Source organism: Canis lupus, chromosome 10, assembly GCF_003254725.2.
Source record: "Canis lupus dingo isolate Sandy chromosome 10, ASM325472v2, whole genome shotgun sequence".
NCBI lineage: Eukaryota > Metazoa > Chordata > Mammalia > Carnivora > Canidae > Canis > Canis lupus.
The window spans coordinates 27555542-27578127 of NC_064252.1; the positions used below are offsets into that span (position 1 = coordinate 27555542).

General features: G+C 52.5%; 1 protein-coding gene across 4 annotated transcripts; it reads left to right on the plus strand.

The window, feature by feature from the left end:
- The first annotated feature begins 1577 nt into the window (after positions 1-1577).
- On the plus strand, positions 1578-13890 carry ANKRD54 (ankyrin repeat domain 54). Of its 4 annotated transcripts, none has more exons than XM_025460470.3 (8): positions 1578-1599; positions 4162-4209; positions 9305-9398; positions 11302-11373; positions 11853-11900; positions 11976-12100; positions 12299-12406; positions 12770-13890. In XM_025460470.3, the coding sequence occupies exons 2-8, from the start codon at positions 4189-4191 to the stop codon at positions 12842-12844; spliced, it is 543 nt and encodes a 180-aa protein (XP_025316255.3). In that variant the 5' UTR covers positions 1578-1599; positions 4162-4188; the 3' UTR covers positions 12845-13890. The 4 variants fall into 4 exon arrangements, with proteins under 4 accessions (XP_025316255.3, XP_035552331.1, XP_025316246.1 ...); XM_025460461.3 differs by lacking the exon at positions 1578-1599 and adding an exon at positions 2147-2547 and having other exon boundaries at positions 9300-9398; XM_025460465.3 differs by lacking the exon at positions 1578-1599 and adding an exon at positions 2408-2547.
- Positions 13891-22586: the final 8696 nt, after the last annotated feature.

The window sequence follows — 22586 nt, forward strand, 5'->3', positions numbered from 1 at the left end:
GCTAAACCGCTGCGCCACCCAGGGATCCCCTATCCTTATTTATTATAATAATGGCAATAGTTACCATTTTTTGAGCACTAACTCTGGGCCAAGCTCTGTGCTTTACTCACAGCATATCACTTAGTCTTGTGATAACCACATGATATAGGTCCTACTAATACCTCCACTGAGGCTCAGAAAGGTAAAGTCATTGCTTGAAGCCATAGCCCCACATTCTTAAGCCTCTAAAGTTGATGGTTTTAACCACTGGGGTATACTATCCTTTCTCATTCAGTCAGTCAATGGGTCAGTCAGCCAAATAGTTACAATGCAGTGGTGCCCATTGCTGAGCCAGGCATTTTGGGGAATACAGCTCAAGTTCCAGTCTAAAGCCTTTAGCATAACTTGATTCACATTCAACACACATCCCATTCTTCTAATCCAAAATAACAAGTGGTTCCTGAAACACACTGGAAGGTTGGGCTATATAATTAATACGCCAACAAAGTTGGTTTTTAAAATGGGAAGTAACAATTAACTCCAAATGTTTAGAGAGTCTGTTCAAATGAAAAGATTGTGACATGTACACATATTTAGTTGACCAGATTGCTCGAAGACCGGACCCACTAGTAGGCGGAAGACAACGGTTGACTGCTAGAATAACGGGTTTGCACTTTAACCTGGGTAGGCAGATCCTACAGACACAAAAAGAATTGTACCTTAGCCAGCATATGCACCTTGAATTCTACAAAGAGAGGCTGGAGGGATGAAGACAACTTTGGAGGTTATTACACGGAGTGAATAATAAAGTTATTTCCAGATACATTCAGCAGGAGTAAGGTATAAACACCCAGATGTCCCTTAAGCTTTCTGGAACTAGGTTCCCAGCAGGCTCTTCATTAAAGAAAACAGTATGGTGGAAAGAGAGGACTTTGAGGGGCTCAAATCCCAGTTCTTTCTAATCCTGTACATGGGTTCATATAACATCTCCAGACCTCAATTTCCTGATGAGCAAAGTGGGTATAATAACATCTACCTGCTAAGGTTCTTGTGAGGGAGAAATCATATAAAATACATCAAGCAGTTGGTAAGCGATGCGTGTTCGGTGTTCATTTCTTTCCTCGGTTTCCTTGTAACCACAAGGGGAGTAGGCATACGTGGGGCAGAGATCAAATAAAACAGCGCTTTTCTCCACACAGTATCACGAGAAACCTCACGGTGGTGTTCCGAGAGCACCGCAAATTCTGAAGGTGTTTTTCAACTGTCAGGGGAAAGATTACATTTTTAGTGGGTTGAGGGAGAAGGAAGAACTTTCGCCTGGACCCAGGCCGTGGTCCGGGGCGCGCGGCATCCGCACGCAAGTCGCTGGTGTCCGGCGTCCGCTCCTCCCGCTCCTCGTCCAGCGTATGGACGTCCTGCTGGGCGGCCGGGTGGTGAGAGGGGTCGCGGGGCCGGTCCGCCGCGCGGAGCCCCTGCGTGTCCCGTGGGCTGTGCGCATCACCGCGGGCGGCGCGGGCGGCGGGGCTGAGCCTGCGCCCTGGACACACGGTTCCTGGCTCGGTGACCGGCTCGCCGACTGCGGCGTCGCTGTGGGGCAGTCACGTTGAATTAAAATTCTTCGTAAGTCAGTGACGGGAACCCTCACCAAAGGGATCGTTCCGCTTCAGAAGCTATTACTCCCCCCTTTGCGGAAGAGCCCCAAACGTTGACACATTCTTACTTTCTTACACTACGCACTTCCACCGGGAAGACCCCCCTCTTTCGTTCGCGATTTAAAATGTAGCCCTGTTTATCCCTGGAGGGCGGCTTCTTCGCTTTCCTCAGTGATTGGCTGCAGCTCCCCTGAGGTGATTGGTTAAAGCATCTGCCCGTTATCTTTCGGGAAGTTGGTGAGAGTTTAAAAAAAAAAAAAAAAAGAGAGAGAGAGAGAGAGAGAGAGAGAAAAAAAGTGTCCTAAACTCAGCTGTTTTATTGGCTCCGGTGGCGACGTACGGTGAGGGCGTGGGCGGTTAATATTTGCGATTGGTTGTTCTGTCCGTCAATTACGCCGCCGGAAACCAATTCTCTCGCCCGAACCACGCCCGATTGGCTGTTGGCGGCGGGAGCCCGCCCCCTCCCGGTTGCCGTGGTTGCGGGCCCGGCCCGCCCGCTCGCCCGCTGACAGCGAGGCTTAGGGCGGAGGAAGCGGGTCGGTTGGTCGGCCCGGAACGAGGCTCCCGCGGCCAGGCCCGCGCAGAGCCGTTGCCATGGCAGCCGCCGACGGGGGCGCGGACGACGAGCCGCGCTCGGGCCGCTCGAGCTCGGACGGCGAGTGCGCCGTGGCGCCGGAGCCGCTGACGGGCCGCGAGGGCCTCTTCTCCTTCGCAGACTTCGGGTCGGCGCTGGGCGGCGGCGCGGGCCTCTCGGGCCGGGCGTCCGGCGGGGCGCAGTCCCCGCTGCGCTACCTCCACGTCCTGTGGCAGCAGGACGCGGAGCCCCGCGACGAGCTGCGCCGTAAGATCCCCGCCGGGCGGCTGAGGCGCGCCAGGCCCCACCGGCGGCTCGGGCCCACGGGCAAGGAGGTGCACGGTGAGCAGCGCGGCGGGACCGCGGCGGGACCCCGGGGGCCCCGACTGCCGCGGCCGCTCGCGACCGGGTCCGCGGACGGCTGAGCTCCGGGCCCGCGCCGACCGCGAGCACCGAGGACCGCGAACCTGGAGGGGACGGCCTTTAAGCGCTCGGGGATTCCTGAACAGAAACTTTTCAGGACTCCAGGCGTTTCTTAGTAGATTAAAAAAAGAAGGGCGGGGGGGGGGGGGGGTGTTGGGGCGAACGCTTTTAGCGTCAAAGAGGGGGGGAGGCCGGAGCCTGTGGCCAAGCTCCGGCAACTCCTTTAACTGCACGGACTGGGATTGGACTCCTCTACCTCGAAGCCTTAGGCAAACTATAGAAACTTCCAGCCTTAGTTTTTCCGTGTGTAAACCACTACAATACTTGCTTTACGGGGATGTTGCCGGAGTTAAGTCAGGGGGTGAATCAGTACAGGTTATCCTGCTTTGGTGGTGTGCCAAACACTGTTGGGCCGGCATGTGTTCATTTCCAGTCCTCACAGTAACTCAGTGAGATCCAGATACTGTTCCCATTATATGGAAGAGGAAACTGAGGCTCGGAGAGATTGCCTTGCTCCAACCCCCGGTAGCTAGAAAGTGGCTGTGCTGGCATCAACCCACATGGGCCAGGTCAAACTCCTGCTCGTGTGTGGGCTCTATTGTCTTTTACATTTGGGGATGACGCGGAAACCAATGCCTTGAAAGATTTAAGAATGGAAATGTTAGTGTCCCTTTTAGGACTATCTGTGATTCCACCCTTATCTAAGTCATGCTGTTAAGATTAAATGAAAATTTGAACGTGCTGTGTAAAGCATAAAGGGCTATACAGAAGTAAGGAATCATTAAATGTATCTGCTTGCAATTTTGACCATCCCTCCGATGACAAAGGCATTGTTCTCTAATACAGAGGTAGCGTCCTTATAGGAGAAAAGCGTTTCTGCTTCGGAATTACCAAATTTAACTCAGTTATTTGGGAATGGCCTCTTTTGGAGAATATAATTGCAACAACTTGGGGCTGTCAGGATAGGGCTCAACCTTTTTTTTTTTTTTTTTCCCAGATGATAAACCTGAGGCCCAGGAGGTTTAACTAACTTGCTCAAGGTCACCCAGCTACTTTAAGTGCCAGAGCCAAGATCTGGCTCCAAAGACCTTGAAGGATTTGCTACAGAAAGTGGCTTTTTGCACTGTGTAGCTGTGATACATTTCAAGTTTTTCTTGTTCCAAAAAAAAAAAAAAAAAAGTTTTTCTTGTTCCCAGGGTAGCGTCTCTTGTATCCTGGTGCCTTTCCTTCCCTTTAGATGTTCTTGTGGGTGAATGGTGGATCAACTAGGAAGCCATCCACTCTCTGCTTCCTCATGACTGTTTTATTTATTTTTTTAGATTTTATTTATTTATTCATGAGAGACACACAGAGAGAGAGGCAGGGACACAGGCAGAGGGAGAAGCAGGCTCCCTGCGGGGAGCCCCATATGGGACTCCATCCCAGGACCTGGGGATCACGTCCTGAGCTGAAAGAAGACACTCAACCACTGAGCCACCCAGGTGCTCCTGTTTTATTTTGTTTTTAACTGGAGCTCTCTTGCTCTCTTCACAGCTCTGAAGAGGCTGAGGGACTCAGCCAATGCCAATGATGTGGAAACAGGTGAGTGTGCAAAGCAGGTCTGGCCCCACCGGCTGGTTAGGAAAAGAAAAGAAAAATCCAGGCAACCAATTCCTGGGAAGACAGTGCTTGAATTCAGTATGCCAGCTCACACCCTGGACTAGGCTCACTATATATATCATGTAACTGTATTCATCTTACAAGAGATAAGTCTGGCTTATTTTTTTTTTAAGGTTTATTTATTTATTCATGAGAGACACAGAGAGAGAGGCAGAGACATAGGCAGAGGGAGAAGCAGGCTCCTTGCAGGGAGCCCAATGTGGGACTTGATCCCTGATCCTGGGATCAGGCTCTGAGCCAAAGGCAGGCGCTAAACCACTGAGCCACCCAGGTGTCCCATTAGTCTTGCTCAGATGCTCACTCTTCCCATGCTTCCCTGTCACTCTGAACTTCCTGATGTCATAGTGTTTTTCAGTCTGTGGGCTCCCTGATTGTGGGGACCATGTCTGCTTTTGTATCTCTGGCACCGAGCAGCAGGGTAGGAGCTTTTTAGAAGTTTTGGTTAATGGGAACGAACAGTCAACTTTAACTGCCAGAAGAGCCACCACCCGAACAGAACCACCACCTTCAATGCTCACTGAGGCTTTGCAGTAGTTGGGTCAATGGTTCTCAAACTTGTTTAGTTGACGGAACACCCAAATGGAATGAGAGGGGCTCCTAGCAGGACACCACCCTGGTTTTTTTTTGTGTGCGTGGTTGCTCTCCAGTGTCCATTGGCTGATGGGAGTAGCAGCATCAGAGGTACAAGGACAAGTCCTAGGGGAAAGCTTCTCATCATATCCATATATTAGTTTTCTATGTCTGCTGCAACAAATTACCACAAACATGCTGGTTTAAAACAACCCAAATTTCTTTTTGAAGAATTTGTATTATTTTTTTAATAGCACAGATTTCTTTTTTTTTTAATTTAAAAAAAATTTTTTTTTAAATTTATGATAGAGAGAGAGAGAGAGAGAGAGAGAGAGGCAGAGACATAGGCAGAGGGAGAAGCAGGCTCCATGCACCGGGAGCCCGACGTGGAATTCGATCCCGGGTCTCCAGGATCGCGCCCTGGGCCAAAGGCAGGCGCCAAACCGCTGCGCCACCCAGGGATCCCTAATAGCACAGATTTCTTAGCACATAATTTTGGAGGTCAGAAATCCAACACAGGTCTCACCATGCTGAACGTCAGGTGTCAGCCAGGCTGCATTTCTTTCTGGAAGCTCTAGGGGAGACTCTGTTTCCCTGCCTTCTCTAGTTTCTAGGGGTTACCCACATTCCTTGGCTCATAGTCTTCTCCCTCCATCTTCAGAGTCAGCAACAATGGACTGAGTCCTCACACCGCTGTCTCTCTGGCTCACACAGCAGGGAAAGGGACTATGATTTAAGTACTTATGCGATTAGTGTGATTATCCTAAATAATCCAGAATAATCTTCCTAGTTCAGGTGCCTAACCTTATTCACATCTGCAAAGTCTTCTTTGCTGCATAAGGTAACCTATTCAATAAACTGAGGATTAGGGCATGGACATCTTGGGGGCTGTGATCCTACCTGCCTCAAGTGGCCATCATTCTTTTTGGTGGTGCTGTGCTGTGGTCAACAGAGAAGTTGTGAGCATCGCTTGAGGGCCATGGGATCAGAGAGCCCATTTACAGCCAGCACAGACAGGAAGTCGTTTACCTCAGGGGGCTGGGTGTTAAACTGTGGGCCTCAAGATGGTTCCCTTACCCCTGGTGTAGCATGGTGAGCAGGCCTGGCAGCTGGAGGGCTAACTCTTTTCACTTTGGTCTTTTTTCCATGAACTTTAACATTTTCGAATATTTGAGCAGCAACCTAGATAGCTTTTTTTTTTTTCAAGGAAAAACGATAAGTGTTCTCTTTTTTTTTTTTTTTTTTTATTTATGATAGTCACAGAGAGAGAGAGAGGGGCAGAGACACAGGCAGAGGGAGAAGCAGGCTCCATGCACCGGGAGCCCGACGTGGGATTTGATCCCGGGTCTCCAGGATTGCACCCTGGGCCAAAGGCAGGCGCCCAACCGCTGCGCCACCCAGGGATCCCCAAGTGTTCTCTTTTTAATACCTCTTGTGTGTGGCCAGAGATTGTTTGAATTATACTTCCCTTGCACAGAAAGCCTAGTTCATCTTGAATCAAGTACTCACATGGTGGTTTCAGTGTTTTGATAGAAATACTGTAATGTTCCAGTCAGAGTCTCTAACACACCCACGTTCATATCTAAATGGCTGTCAGATTGATCAGGCTTTTGCTGACGGTGACCTTGGCTGTAGGGTTAGCCTCTTTACTCCTTTTCTGTTATGGTTTGCATTTCCTTTTCCTTTGTTACACATTTGTTGGGGTTTTGGTGTGTTCAGCAATTATAGTGGACATAAAACTGATGTTTTGCTATTGTTAAATCATAATATATTTTCATATATATGAAAATCATACACACTTAAAATGTTTGGAAGATGAGAGAAATATGCAAGAAAAACATCCATAATCAGCAAAGGAACTAATTTCTGTATATATATTGGTGACTATCCTTATCCTTTTTCCTATACAGAGAAATTTTCTTTATGGACTTGCAAACTGTGCCGGATACACAATTTTGTAGCCCATATAACTTTTCATAGTCTTTGTAACCATTCGTTTTTTTTCAAAATGGAAACCTCTTTTTTTCCTTACTTACAGAATAAATACATGACTATATGACTTTTTGAAGCTTATAAGGTAAAAAGCAGAAATCATCTCATAATTCCATTCTCCAGTTATAATCACAATTTGTAATGGTTGCCCACTGTCTTCAGAGGAACAAAGTGAGAGTTAGTCATATATTTGCAGAATGATTTTTCTTTTTGGGGTGGGGGAGGGACAGAAGAAGAGGGAGAGAGAGAATCTTAAGCAGGTTGCATGCTCAGCACAGAGCCCGATACAAGACTCGATCTCAGGGACCTGAGATCATGACTTGAGTCGAAATCAAGAGTCAGACGCTTAACCCACTTAACCTGCTTCACCCACCGAGCCCAAGTTTTTCACTGTTAAGATAATTAACCAGGTGTATGGGGTTATCCCATCAAAAGATATGCATATTTCGATGACTTCTGCCAGATGCTGCTTCTAGTGCTTTCCAATAAGACTGTAACTGTACAAATCATAAAAGAGAACTGACTCTTAGTTTTATCTTATCTCTTTGGTATGGTTGTCTTTTGGTGAATGTCCTGAGCTGACTGGAAACTCTTCTTTCTCTTCGACTCTCATAAACCTTTTCCTATCACCTTCATTCATTTCTTCAATTAGTCAATAATGTTCATGGAGCTGAACAAATTCGATCATGGTCCTAGGTATTATTTTTTTTAAGATTTTATTTATTTATTCATGAGAGACAGAGAGAGAGAGAGAGAGGCAGAGACACAGGCAGAGGGAGAAGCAGGCTCCTTGCAGGGAGCCTGACGTGGGACTCGATCCTGGGACTCCAGGATCACACCCTGGGCTGAAGGTAGGCGCCAAATTGGTGAGCCACCCAGGTCCTAGGTATTAAGTAAGATAAAACTAAAAAATCTACAATATAATTGGAGAGAAAGAAAGTGATAGCATTTCTAAAACAAAACCTCCAGAAAAACCAAAGTTATGTATTTCTTGTAAGTTCTGGAGCCGGAGAAGCCAGAGAAGCCTGGGTTTACATCACAGCTTTGCCTCCTGGTAGCTGGGTGAGTGTACCACTCTACAGACCAGGACTCTTCTCCTGGTTTGCTAAATGGACACGACACCTGGCCGGGTTGTCGAGGGGCATAGCAGACAGGTGCCTGGTGCCAGGTAGCTGCTCGGCGTACAGCTCCCATGCTTTAAAATGGCACAGCTTGGGATCCCTGGGTGGTGCAGCGGTTTAGCGCCTGCCTTTGGCCCGGGGCGCGATCCTGGAGACCCGGGATCGAATTCCACATCGGGCTCCCGATGCATGGAGCCTGCTTCTCCCTCTGCCTATGTCTCTGCCTCTCTCTCTCTTTCTCTCTCTGTGACTATCAGAAAGAAAGAAAGAAAGAAAGAAAGAAGGAAGGAAGGAAGGAAGGAAGGAAGGAAGGAAGGAAGGAAAGAAGGAAGGAAGGAAGGAAGGAAGGAAGGAAGGAAGGAAGGAAGGAAGGAAGGAAAGAAAGAAGAAAGAAAGAAAGAAAAAAGAAAGAAAGAAAGAAAGAAAGAGAAAGTAAGTCTTTAAAAAAAAAAAATGGCACAGCTTGTTAAAGTGAGAGTAGCAGGGTGAACAGGGCACTGAGGAGATGGATTGGTACCTGAGCCTGAGAAGAAAGAGGAGGGGATTCTGGGCTTTGTCTGGAGTCCTTGAGAGGTTTGCTACCAAAGACAAAAATGTTGGTTGCTCCAAAATGATATTTGGCATCAATTTCTACATTTCAGTTGGACATACACATGTGGCAGATAATGCCTCACAATTTATAATGGCTCCACATTTCGCAAAGAAGACATTTCACATCCATTATTCCCATCATAGCAGCTCTGGAGATTGGCAGGGCGATTATTCCCATTTGCTGGTGAATCGGGACCCAAATTCAGGCTTTCCTGCCCCCAACCCAGCTCTTTCCACTGGCCCATGCTGTGGGCAACATCCTCCTTTCTTCCTTACTCAGCTTAGCCTGGGACTTCGCGTGCATGGCCCCAGGCCTGTGCTCTGGGCCACTAAAGGGCTGCCTCCCAGGAGCAAAGGCCCAACAGCTCAGGCCACTGTGTCCAACCAGAATGGGAGTGTATCCAAATGGATATGGGGCCAAAGTCAGCCAGGGATTTTTGTAATTCTAGAATTCCTGGCTCTGGGGGCCAAGATCCTTCTATGATCTATCCCTAGACACAGAGCCAGAGCAGCCAGATTTGGTGGTCCTCAGTTCTGCCCTCAGGAGGACAAGTCCCTTGTCTTGGCATCCCCTGTGAGGCCAGCACCCAGGCGTGACTCGGTCTCCCCTGCCTCATGGATGCCTTACCTGGAAGCTTGCCCAGAAGCACCCCGAGCATCTTTCTTTTCAAGTCCAGGGACTGCCGCTTAGCTAACACTGTCTCTGTCCCCCTGTTATCTGTGTCTTGGTGGTGTCAGTGCAGCAGCTTCTGGAAGATGGCGCGGATCCCTGTGCAGCTGATGACAAGGGCCGCACAGCTCTGCACTTTGCCTCCTGCAATGGCAATGACCAGATCGGTGAGTCCTGGTCAAGGGGGAGGGAGCGGGGCTGGCCAAGCAGCATCTGTCCAGAGGTGCAGGGGGGGAGACCTGCTGTCTGCACAGCCAGGGTGGGGGCCAGTCTTTCAAGACATTTAGGCAACATTTACTTAGTGCCAAGGGCAGCAGCAGGACAATCCCTTCTCTCCCTTTTTAAAGTCCTTTTTTGCATGTGGTATAATGTATAAACAGCTTTCTGTATGTGTGCACTGGTGTTATCACCATCCAGATCAAGTTAAAGAATATTTCCAGGAAAAAAAAAAAAAAAAGAATATTTCCAGGGGCACCTGGCTGGCTCAGTTGGTAGAGCATGTGATTTGATCTCAGGGTCATGAGTTCAAGCCCATGAAAAGAAATAGTTTCAGCATCCCAGCAGCCTACCTGATGCCCCATCTAGTCCTTAACCCTTTGTAGACCTTGTTCACCATAGATTTGTTTTCCTGGTTTTGAATGTCACATAAATGGAAGCATAGAGTATGTACTCTTTTGTACTGTCTTTCACTCAAACTTACATCCTTGAGATTCATCCCTGAATGTTGTTGTATCGGGAGCCTTCCCTTTCTTATTGCTGGTTGGTATTTCATCGTGTGATGTCCCACAGTTCATCCATTTTACTGTTGATGGATGTCTGTGTTGTTTGTAGGTTTGGGCTATTATGGATAAAGCTGCTATGAACATTCTTGTACATGTGACTTGGTGGATATAAGCGTTGTAACTGTGTTAGATTAAAATGCAGGAGTGGGGTTGCTGACTTGCTAGGGTACACGTACACTTAGCTTTAGTATGTAGTTCCACACGATTTCCCACCATGTGGCCCAATATACACTCCCACAGCAGTGTAAGAGTTCCACATTTTTCCACATCCTTGCTGATGCTTGGTATTCTCTTTTTAATTTGAGCCATTCTGGTGTGGTGGCGTCTCACTGTGGTCTGATTTGCATTTCTCTGGTGGCCAATAATGTTGTGCACGTGCTCATGTATATATTGGCCATTCTCGTATCCTCTTTTGTGTTCAAGTCTTTTGTCTGTGTTTTAAATCAAGCTGCCTGTTTTTTTTTTTTCTTATTGATGTGTAGAAATTCTTTGTATATTCTGAATACAAATCATTTGTCAAATATAAATGACTTAACTTTTCTGATCTTATCTTTTGTTCTCTGAGTGGTATCTTTTGATGAATGTAAGTTCTTAATTTGAATGAATCCAATGTATCAATCTTTTCTTTTTTATGGTTAACATTTCTGTGACCTGTTTAAGATATCTTTGCCTATCCTGAGGTCATGAAGATGATGTCTCATTTTCTTCTATGAGCCTGACTTAGAGCTTTCACATTTAGGTCCATGATACCTCTCACATTAGTTTCTGTATATGGCGTGGGCCTTAGCCTGGGCTCGTCATATGCATTAGTCTGCTAATGATGGGCCCTGGCAATACCACAGCCCACCCTTGAGGTGGCACAGAGACTCTCAGGGAGGAAGGTGCTCAGCATCAGCTTTTGGCCTAATTCCCACTTTGGCACGTGGCTATGGAAAGAGCAGGAAGCCTCCTTGAAAGCCTTTACAAGCAGCCACCACTGTTGAAAGAGCTTTCTTTTTTTTGAAAGAGTTTTCTTTAACCCTTAAAATCCCAGTCCTTTCCAACCTGCATAGGCCAGAAGGCTCTCCCAGAATCCTCAGTCCCTGTCCCTGAGACTCCTGCACATGAACCCTGTAAGTGAACGAATAAATGAACAAATGAATGAACGAAACAATATAGAGAACTGTGTCTGCTTTCAGTGTCCCACACTTTGATTTGAGGAAGCCTCTTTAGTTAGGTTAGGGGTGGGGGCTTGGGTCCAGTCCTTTGAAGTCCTCCAACAACTCTTCGTGGGTTTTCCTGTTTCCAGTACAGCTGCTCCTGGACCATGGGGCTGATCCCAACCAGCGAGATGGGCTGGGGAACACGCCACTGCACCTGGGTGAGTGCCTGAGAAGCTGCCAGGACACCCTTCTCCGCAGCACAGACAGGCTCCTTGGATGGCAAGCCTAGGGTCCTGCAAGCTCCCAGCAGGATCTCCTATCAGCCAGGGAGAGCCCGGGCCCCCTGGGGCCTCACTCCCCTTGGTCTGTGTCTCCTGGAATTCTCCTTTGGTCAACCACATGGTCGTGCCCTGAGCATAGCTGTTTTAGTAACCTAAACACCTCAGCAGAGCTTGTTCCTGCCTGTGGCTGACCCACACTGTGGCTCACAGGCAGGTCCCGTCTCCAAGCCTCAGTCTCCCTAGCTGTACAGGGAGGGAGATGGATTGGACCTGCCCCATGGCTGTCTTGGTGATGCCATCTCTGGAAGTGTGACCTAGAGCGGGCACACTTGGGAGTCTCATTCCCCTCCCCCAGCAGGCACACAGGGCCAAGCCTTGGTGTCCTGGACTCTCAAGTCCCTATTCTTCTTCCTCAGCGGCCTGCACCAACCACGTCCCTGTCATCACTACACTGCTACGAGGAGGTATGTGCTCCCTTCCCCTGCGCCCCCCTTTCCTGCCCTCACCCTCCACAGTACTTACTCCACCTGCCCCTTCAGGGGCCCGTGTGGACGCCCTGGACCGAGCTGGCCGCACGCCCCTGCACCTGGCCAAGTCAAAGCTGAACATCCTGCAGGAAGGCCACTCCCAGTGCCTGGAGGCTGTGCGGCTGGAGGTGAAGCAGGTGAGTGTCCCTCATGCTGAGCCCACAGCTGCAAACAAGCACAGGGCAGGTGCTGCCCTAGCCACAGACACACCTGCCTCCAGCACTAGGGCTCCTGGTTGCTTCCCGCCAACCCCGTTTGGCACCTGTTCCACCCCCAGCTCTCTCTGGGCCTCCTGGCTAGAACCCCCAGCAGCTGAGCCCAGCCCCTTGTTCCAGATCATCCAGATGCTGAGGGAATACCTGGAGCGCCTGGGGCGGCACGAGCAGCGGGAGCGGCTGGATGATCTCTGTACCCGCCTCCAGATGACGAGCACCAAAGAGCAGGTGAGCTGCAGCTGCAGGGCTAGGCCCAGGGCCTGGCAGGAGCCTCAGGCCAGTGCCTCTCTGCTGTGACACAGTCACTCCTAGTGGAGAGAGGCCGCGGTCGTGGGGTTATAGCGCACTGTAGACCTCAAAGCCTCTGTCTACTTCCTTTGAAGCTACTTGTGGCCTTCTCTCTGGGGCCGTCTGAGACCACCTGGAGTCAAGGATTATCTGTTGCGTAGTCCCCACAGTGAGGCCACCACGTGCCCTGGGAGGAGAGACAACCCTACCTTCCATGTCTCTGGCACTGGGGTGGAGATCTGGGGGCTGAGACCCCTGGGCCTGGTGTGGCACCTGTGACGGAGCCTTGGTTTGGTCCTACAGGTGGATGAAGTGACCGACCTCCTGGCCAGCTTCACGTCCCTCAGCTTGCAGATGCAGAACATGGAGAAGAGGTAGCAAGAGAGGCTCCCTGCCTTCCCTGCTCTGCCACTGCCCCACCCTTGCCCCCACTGCTCTCTCATTACAAAAAAAAAAAGCCCAATGCCTGGGACTTCGGAGCCGCACCTCTCTGGTGAGGCCCTTGCCCCCAGATGCTGCCGGGGCAGAGATGCCCTCTCACTGACTTCAGACCCACTCCCAGCCGCGGCCTGTCTCATCTTCATGGGCTGGGACCACAGCTCCAGCTTCCTCCTCTGCTCCCACAGCACCACAGCCACATCTCAGCTCTGGCCAACATGCACTGTCCTAGCAGGCCTCACTTGTCTTGTGGCCTCCTTGGCACCCTCGGCAGGTCCCAGACCTTTCTCTGTGTCTCTTCCTGGCCAGGGGCTCTTTACAGCCAGCAGGGTATGGGCTTTGGGCAGTCATCCTCGGGGGCTTCTTGGCTGGCCCTGCACCCCTCACCAGCACTTAGATTTAGACTTGTCACCTGATGTTCAAGGAGACATTGCAGTGAGTTTCTCTTGGTTGGAAGGGAGGGTCGGTGAGGCCTAGACCTTAGAAATACAAGGTTAGGAAGGATCTCGCGGAACCCAAAGCCTTTCTCTCCCTGGCGCTAAAACACCCGGAGGGCCTTGTGGTCCATTCTGCAGCCTAACTGTAGTAGGCTGAATAGTGTCCCCCACCCCCCCGATGTCCATGTTCTTATCCCATGAACCTGGGAACATTACTCTATCGGGCAAAGGGGACTTTGCAGATGTAATTACATTAATGATTTTTGGACAAGGTGACTCCTGGAATAACCCCGTGGGCTTCATGTAATCCTGGGGATTCCTTCCTTATGGGAGGAAGGCAGGAGGTCAGAGAGGAAGTAGGAGATATAGTGGGAAGGGGTCAGAGCTGTGGAATGCAGGCCGGCGCCCACAGAGGCTAGAAAAGGCAACAAATGGATTCTCCCTTCAGAGCTTCCTGAGGGAACCAGCCCTGCTGACACTTTGACTTTAGCCCAGATCTTAGAATTCTGACTGCCAGAACTATAAGAGAATAAATACGTGTTGTTTTAAGCCGCTGGGTCTGTGGACATTTGTTGCAGCAGCGACAGGAAACTAACGGAGTCATGGAGGTGCAGAGCTTACTGTAAAGGACGCAGCCCACTGCTGCCCCTGCAGGGGCAGACTCTTCCCTCCTTGTGGGCAGTGGACACACCAAAGGCAGGGCCTGGCCTGGCCCTCTCCCAGGCGGTGACTACAGTGTACACACAGACTCTCCCCAGGTCACTGTCCAGTCCTCCCTGGACGCTGTCCAGTCCCACCACTGCCATCTGAGCACACAGGAATCCTGGCTACTTTGCAAGGGGAGCTTGTCCCCCAAAGCCCAGCTTGATCAGATGGGAACTGAACCCATGGAGCCCAGCTGCTCCCCAGACCCTGAAGACAAAAGGGCCGCTGTGGGTCAGAGATACGGGAGCGGGGCGGGGGTGGGGGGGGCTGCCTTTAGCACCCTGTGAAGGGAGTACACCCACCAGGTCAGCAGGGTTGGCAGCAGGGTTGGGGGGGGGAGTGTGTTGCCAGCCCCAAGACTTGGGAGAGAGGGGGGCGGAGGAAGCAGTCAGGTTTCCACAGAGCCCAAGATGCTGCTGCAGAGAAGTGACTATCTTGTCTACATGGTGGAATGGGGGTTGGAGCACCGTGGGGGAGGGAGGGACTCCTAGGGGGAAGGGTGTCACAAGGGGGTGGGGGGCGCTCTGGGGGAGGGGTTGAGGAGGGAGGTGCTCCTGTGAGGGAGGGGTAGGCTGAGGGGGGATCCAGTGAGGTAGGGGTGGGCTGAAGGGAGGGGTGCCATTAGGGCGGGCGAGAGTGGGGGGAAGTACAGAGGTGGGGCGGCTTTTCTCACTCTGAGGAAGCCTGCTTCCCTCAAGTCCAGGAGCACGTTTGAGTTTGCCCTCTCCAGGGGCTCTGCTGGGGCTGAGTCCTGGACAGGGCCCCTTGGCCCATGTCCTGGGGGCGAGGCTGCGTAGGGGAGAGTCACCGCAAAGGAGAGGCAGGGTGGGAGGGAATGGACCTCAAAGTCAGTGGGCCTCTTCCCTTGGGACCTGCCTTCTCTGGGCCTCCCATAACCACACCCCTGGGGCTGATCACCCTAGAGAGAAGTGAAGAGTTTCTCAACCTCAGGTCTAAGGGGTTCAGTGAATGGGCCCTCAGAGAGGTTTGAATCCCCTGAAACCATACACGACTGTGTGGAGAGTGTGCATGTGTTGCTAACAAAAGTGACCACCTCAGCAGGGTCCACACAGAGAGAGTTGGGAACTCTTGCTATAGAACTTTGGGAGCTGATAGGGCAGGGGCCTGCCAAGGGCATCCTGGGGACTGCTTGGGGACTTCTGAGATCAGTTATCCCCTAGGGCAGGCTGCTTTGCACTGGCATAGCCAAGAGGGTGGGCAGTGCTGGGACTTTGTGAAATGGCCTTTAGAGGACTTCCGGTGTTTCTAGAACAGTCTGACAGACACTCACTGGCTAACTCCTAACAAGTCCTTGGCCTGGAGCAAACCAGCCCCACCTGGAAAGCGGGTGGCATCCCTGCAGCATCCTCCGCCCCTGTGGTGCCCCATCCACCCACTTCTGGCCCTGTAACCACATAACCATGAGAATGAGCCATTGGGAACATCGAAGGGACTATCGTCCACTCCCTCCCAAGCCATATAGGCCAGTCATCAAACACTTGCCAGACAGCCAGGCAGCCAGCCAATCGGCCTCACCCCATTTCCAGCCAGGAAATGTCGGCACCCCCAAATCTGTCTGAAAAGCCAGCCCATTAAAGTCTGCCCCAGACGCTGGAGTGAGTCAGAAAGCACACAAGTGGGCCGTAAGCTGGCTGAGTTGGGCAGGGAGCAGGAGAGAGCACTCATCAGAGGTTGCCTGCTTCGGAGTTAATTCTGTTACTAGCCAGCCTGGGAGTTACTGGGGAGGCAGGGAGGGTAGAGGGAGCAGGAGAAAGGGCAGATGGGGAAAAATCCACCTCTACAGATTTCACCTTCTGGGTAGCAGCCTTTGCTTTATACCTCACATTTCATTCGGGTTAGAAATACTTATTGAACACTGGGCTACACTCTAGGTGGGAATACAGCAGCGAACGGGAGATCGAATCCCTGGCAAACAGTGGTAAGTGCTTAGGGAAAAATATTCACAGGTTCTCACAACCATCCTTCCAGATAACTAGCCTCGGGGTTGCTCTTGATACCGGAGAAAATGCAGGTTTGCGGGGGAGACCCAACTGGGCAACTGGGTGGGAACCACCCCCAAAGCTCATGCTGTTTCCACCATGCCCGAAATTAGAGCCTTCTCAGAAGCAGAGTTTTCTAAAACTAAGGGTGAGGACATTTGCTGAGTTCCCACTAGGTGCCATCAGGCCCTTTATACACAATCCTTTGCTTTCTCGTGCTTGCAAAAAAATGTTAGGTAGGCAACATAGTGCAGCTGCTATCTTATAGATGCAGAAAACTGATGCTCAGCCAGAGAAAGTACATTCCTTGAGGTCAGATAGCCAGCGAGGCCCAGCCCAGGTCTAACATAATTTCTGCTAAGGGTTTCCAAAGTGCAATGTTCACCAGTGTCCCTGGGTCACCATCGGAAGGAACTGACCTACTGAGTGAACATCTCTGTTTCCATGGCCAGTCTCAGGTGCTCAGTCTGACCGAGCACATGACATAGCACACTTGGTAGACGAAGCAGGTACCTGGTCACTAGGGGTCAGAGAAAGGACAGTACGAGGTGGAGAGGCGGGAGTGGCCCTTGCTGACCTTTGGTGGTTGCCTCAACTATTTCAAGCCCTCCGGGGTGGCTGGAGAGCTGGGAAGGTGGAGGGCACACCGTGAGCCAGGCCTGGAGGCTGGAGGACAGGCGTAGGCTGGTTGTGGGACCAGGAGACTGGCGTGGAGAGTGCTAGGGCCAGGAGGGTGAGAGGTTGGCCAGAGAGGGAGTTGGGACGAGCCTGCAGAGATCTTGAGGTCTGAAGATTTGCCCTCGTGGCAGAAACCAGGTGAGGCAGGCTGTCACCTCCACGCTGAGGTCAGGGGCATTCTTACCCAGAGCAGGAATTGAGCTCCCAGGGGATCCCTTGGGTGGCTCAGCGGTTTAGCGCCTGCCTTTGGGCTGGGGCGCGATCCTGGAGTCCCGGGATCGAGTCCCGCGTCCGGCTCCCTGCATGGAGCCTGCTTCTCCCTCCTCCTGTGTCTCTGCCTCTCTCTCTGTGTGTGTCTATCATAAATGAATAAATACATCTTTAAAAAAAAAAAAAAAAAGGAACTGAGCTCCCAGAAAAAGCCCCTCTGGGAGGAAGCCACTATCCCTGACAGTGCTGCCTGCATCCCAGGCTGCTTCAGATGCTGAGCCCAAGGCAGGCTTAGGAAGTCAGGAAGCTGATCTGAGGCCTGGGCGATCCCAACAAAATCCCTGGCTCCCCCCATCTTATGGGTCCCGAAGGGAATTACAGCTCCAACCCCCTCATGCTAGCTCTCAAATGAACACCGAGACTTTGGTGCATCAGGGAGATATGATCAACTCCCTTTACACATAAGGAAACAGGTTCAGGGAAGCAAGAGTCTTTCCCCCAAAGCCCCAGCCCTGGGATCAGAGTGTTCTCTTGTCCCTGGGGCTGGTCCCATGCAGCCTGGTGACAGCGTGTACCATGGACACATCCCCCACCATGGACGCCCAGAGGGGCAGAGGTGGGTAAGTCACGCCTCTTCAGCTGGATTGTGAAGGGTTTGCTGGAGACCAGTCTCTGCCAGGGCAGCCCTGGCAACGTCACACACAGGTGGCAGCAGCCAGTGAGCAACCCAAGGTGGCCTGCCTCAACGGGACTCGGCTCTGACAGAGCAAGGGCATAGAGAGGCCAGGGGCATGGGGCACAGAGGCCAGGATTCAAACCCAACATGGGGGCCCAGAGTCCACGCCCTGACCCCTGCACCATGCCACCTCTCTGAGTAGACCTGGCAGGTCTATCAGATGCTGAGGCCAGCACCCTCCCCAGGATCCCAGGTAACCTAAGCTGGCACTCTCGCCCCGCAAGCCCTCCTCACCACCCCTCCTCTGCTTTGGTATCACCCCTGCACTGAGCCTGAGCTACCGATTGGCCCTGAGCAAATGCTTCGATAAATCGGAGTCTGGTTCTCTTACACCAGAAACAATCCCACCCCTGCATGGCTTTTTCCTCTGGCCTCGTGCCTTCTTAGATCCAGCCGGTGGCTCACAAATGAGCCCTGCGTCAGAGCTGAGGAACTGGTGTTCATTAACACGAAGTGTCGGGTGGTTAATTGGGATTTATGTCCCCAGACACACACCTCGTAGTTGATGGATGACGTGGGTCCTGGCAGCCTGAAGCAGGGGGAGGGGTTGAGCAGCTCTGCCAGGGTCCTCACCCCAGTCACCTTGCCCAGGACAGAGCTTGAGCTCCGGCTACAGCTGTTACACAGGGTGGGGTAGGGGGGTGGGGGTCACCTTTGCACATGCCAGTTCCTCCCTCCATGCTTCAACCACTCCTTCCTGCCCCTTCTCCCTAAAGACCATGGAACTGAAATCAGACAGACCCGAGGGGGGCTGTTTGGGGCCAGCTCTGTGATCTTGGGCAAGTGGCACAATCTCTCTGAGCCTCAGTTTTTCCATCTCCAAACTCTAAAGCAGATGAGTCATGTTCCAGGGCCAAGCACAAGGCTTGAGTGTAGCAGGTGCTCCACGGAAACTCCCAGAGAGCCCCCGGGCCCCTCAGTCTCAGCGTGTCCCCCCCAAACCTGTGCCCCCATTATCCCCTCTGCCACCCCCAGTAGCCCCAGCCAGAAGTCTGGGATGTCATCTGGGACACCCCCTGAACATGTAGTCACCAAGTCCCGACGACTGTACCTTGTAAGTGGTTGTCCCGGCGGTCCACACATCCCCAACTGCTATCACCGTCTAGACACTTTCATGTCTCCTAACTGGTCTCCCTACCCCACCCCATCTCATTCTGCCCTCCTCCCCAGGAAACCTGCCTTGCAGCCAGAAAGTTCCCTGTAGAGTGAATCTGGCAAGTTTCCTCTTTTGTTTACAACCTTTCCGTGGCTCCCTCTTGCCCTCAGGACAAAGTCCAGCATCAGTTTCAGAGAGGACCTACAGAATCCTTTGTGACCCTCCCCCCGCCCCGCTCCCACCTCACTTCCTGCTGGGGCTCCCCAGTACCCTGTTGCAGCTCCTCAGCCCACCATGCTGCCCGACTCCAGGTGGCCCATGCCCATGTTATTCCATCTTTCCCTTCCCCATCTGCCCTGATTAACTCCCACCTTAGGACTTGGCGTGGGCACCAGCTCCTCTGGGAAGTCTTCCCTGCCTGCCCAGGGTTAAGGCCTTATGGGCTCCCCAAACCCCCCATGCTTCTGCCTTTTCTTCCTGCAGAAGAACTTTGTACCTAGTAAGTGCCTAGGCGTGAACACTGCAGACCTATCCCTAAGAGGTCTGCACAAATAGGAGGATGAGAGGCCTGCAGGATTCAAACCTCCTTCCACCTAAACTCCTGCCAGGACCCCCCAGGCTGCCCCCAGGCTCACCCAGAGACCCTGCAAGGGGGCTCAGGTTGGGTGGATTCTCCTGGGCCTCAGAAAATGGCCAGGGCTCCCTCAGCCTCTCCTCCAGCCCCCAGTGGCTGCCTGTGGCCCTACAGGACTCACAGCTCTCTCTGAACCAAAGTACTATGACCATCTGCTCTTCCAAGCATTTCATTAGCCCCTGAGCAGGCCCAGGAGCCTCTGAAGCCAAGCCCAAGCCCAAGCCCAACAGCAGGCCATCAATCTTCCTGCCAAATCCAAGGCAAAATAGTTTCCCAGTCCTAGGCCAGGCCCTTGGTGGCAGCTTTCCTGGCCAAAGGCTTGGGGGATGCCTGGGTGGCTCAGCAGTTGGGCATCTGCTTTGGCTCAGGGCATGATCCTGGAGTCCTGGGACCGAGTCCTACATCAGCTCCTTACATGGAGCCTGCTTCTCCCTCTGCCTGTGTCTCTGCCTCTCTCTCTCTGTCCAATCCCTCCATCTCCCATGAATAAATAAATAAAATCTTTAAAAAACAAAAGAAAACAAAGGCTCACAGAGCAGCCTTCAAGTTGGGCTGCTCACTGCCACCCTGGCACCTCCAACCCAGCCTCTACATGGCAATGCTGGGGGCTTTCTAACCACACGTTTGATGGGGCCCATCCTGAAAACCTTCAGTGGCATCACTACCCACCTGAAGGAGGAAGTCCCCACTCCCTGACTGGCCCAGGAGGCTGCCTGATCTCACTGCACTCACCATCCCGGGCTCCCCAGGCCACTGTCACCCCCCTTCCTCCAGCTTGCTTCAACTGCATAAGCCCACAGTTGCTCCTGCCTGAACCCTGCCTTGGCACAGGTTGTTGCTCTACTTGGCAGACCCTTTGCACCTTTTTCAGGAAAAGGCATGGCAAATGTCACCTCCTCTGGGACTCCTGCTTGGACTTCCCAGGAAGGCAGAGGTTAGCTCCCCTATGCCCTTTCAGGACCGGGTGCTCACCCATTATGACCCACCACACGGCCGCTGTCTTTTCATCTTTTGGTGTGTGGCTCTGCAGCTAGACAGAGCTCCTGGAAGGAGCTCACAGCAAAGCTCGAGGCAGGCACTACCATGGCTGGGGAGTAAAGGAAAGAAGGAAGGAAAGGGTCATTTCCGTTTCCATGCATCAAATACCTGCTGTGTGCCTACTGTGGTCCAGAGGCTCCATTAGCCGGAACCCGACGACTCGCTTCAGAAGCAGGCCCTGGAGTCCAGGCAGGGGCTTGAGCTGTACAACTGTCACCTGCCAGGTGAGCAGAGCCCCAGGCCATCGTGGAGGACCCCCCCGGGCCCACCGCCCCTTCCCCAGGCCTGGGGTCTCACGCAGGTTCAAACTGGCCCTGCCACTCCCTGGTGGGGTGATCTGACCTCTCTCCTGTCCTAGACGGAGGCTGTGGTGGGTCAGCCGCTTGTCCACACTCACAAGGCTGACCGGAGGAGCGGCAGCCCCGCTCGTTGGCCGGACCAAGCATAGCATAAGCACACCCGGGAAGATGTTCCCCATTCGGCTTTGAAGGCACTCACCGGTGTCGTGTGGTGAACTTTGTCAGATGGTCTAAGATGTTTCCCTGGGCTGCTGGGCCTGCCACGGGAGCTGTCGGTCGGGCCCAGTTAGGATCCCAACTCTGCCGCGAATTTGCCACTTGGCTTTGGTCAAGCTACCTGTTTCTACTTCTGAAAGTGGAGGTCTCCTGTCTCTGAGGCACAGAGCAGCCAGCGGAGGTGTGAGTGGTGGCAACAGGGAGGTAGAGGCCGTGCTGGGTGCTGTAGAAGCGGGTAGCATCACGCCCCTGCCATCTGAGAAACACTCCCACTGCTGCAGCCTGAGCCAGCCATGGGAACCTTGGCAGACACGTGGTAGAAAGCGCGCCGGACCTGCTGTCAGGCCCTTGTGCTGGGCCCCCCTGTGAAGGGTGACTGACACTCTGACCCCCAGGGTCTATGGCAGGTGGCAGGCAGTGAGAAGGACTCGGCAGCTGCCTACTGTCAGGGAGGGGCCTTCCCAGCGTGCCTAGCAGCCGGGAGGTGTGCCAAGGAGACAAGGAGGCCGAAAGGTCTCAGGCCTCTGCCTGAAGCTAATAAATATATTATTGATGTGTGCGGAGGGGAGAGAGGGAGGGAAGTGGGTAGCTCTGCAACCATCGGGACTGATTTATTGGTTAATTAGGAGGCTTCCAGAGCCACAGACTACCCTGCTGTGTGCATGGACAGGGAGAGAGAGGGCCACAGGGCAGCCAGGGCTGCCAGCTGGGACCCGAGTGTGGCTCAGTGTCTCACCTGAGCCAGGAGCACCAAGTGGCTGAAGGAATAATGCAAGGGGTTTGGGTCAGGCGACGGACCTAGGACTGCGTGGCTGGGGGGGGAGGGGGGAAGCCCACAGGACTTGCTGGCCTGAGTACCTGAACAGAACAATCCTAAGGAAAGGGACTGGGAGCTCTCTGAGGTTTCCACAGCATCCAGTCAAGTCTGGGGAGCTGCCTGTTTAGGGAAGAGTGCTGATGCAGAACCAGAAAGAGCAGAGGAAAACCTTGGAAACGATGCAAACTGACAGCAGAGGCCCCAAAGGTGGAGAAGATGGTTCCATTGAACAGGGAAAGCTAAATTGCAGTGGATCTGAATCCAACTTCTGCTAGACACTAGCTATGTGACCTTGGGCAAATCATTAAACCTTTTTTTTTTTTTTTTAAAGATTTTATTTTTGAATAATCTCTACACTCAGGGGGCTGGAACCCACAACCCCTAGATCAAAAGTCATATGCACCACCTACTAAGCCAGCCAGGTGCCCCCAATCACTAAACCTTTTCTGATCCTTGGTTTCTACGTCTGTAGAAAGGGAACTAATTGAATCTACCTTGCAAAGCTGCTTTGATGCTTAGATTGAAGAACGTAGCACCGCAGAAAATCCACAGTAAATGCTTCATAACTATGCTGCTAGTGCGAAAACGCCCAGGACGCCGTCTGGAAGGGAGAAGGGGCCGGTGAAGGGTAGCGGAGGAAGCCGCGCCTAGAAGGTGCTGACCAAGCCGGAGGCGTGGGCAGAGGCCTGCTCTCAGGCCGGCTGGCTGTGGCCAGACTCCAGCCCCGGGGGCTGTCTGGCCCGGGGGGGGGGGGGGGTGCTGCGCTTAGCTGGGGTGACCCAGTGTCACCATCCAGGGGTGTCCGCCGGGCTGGAG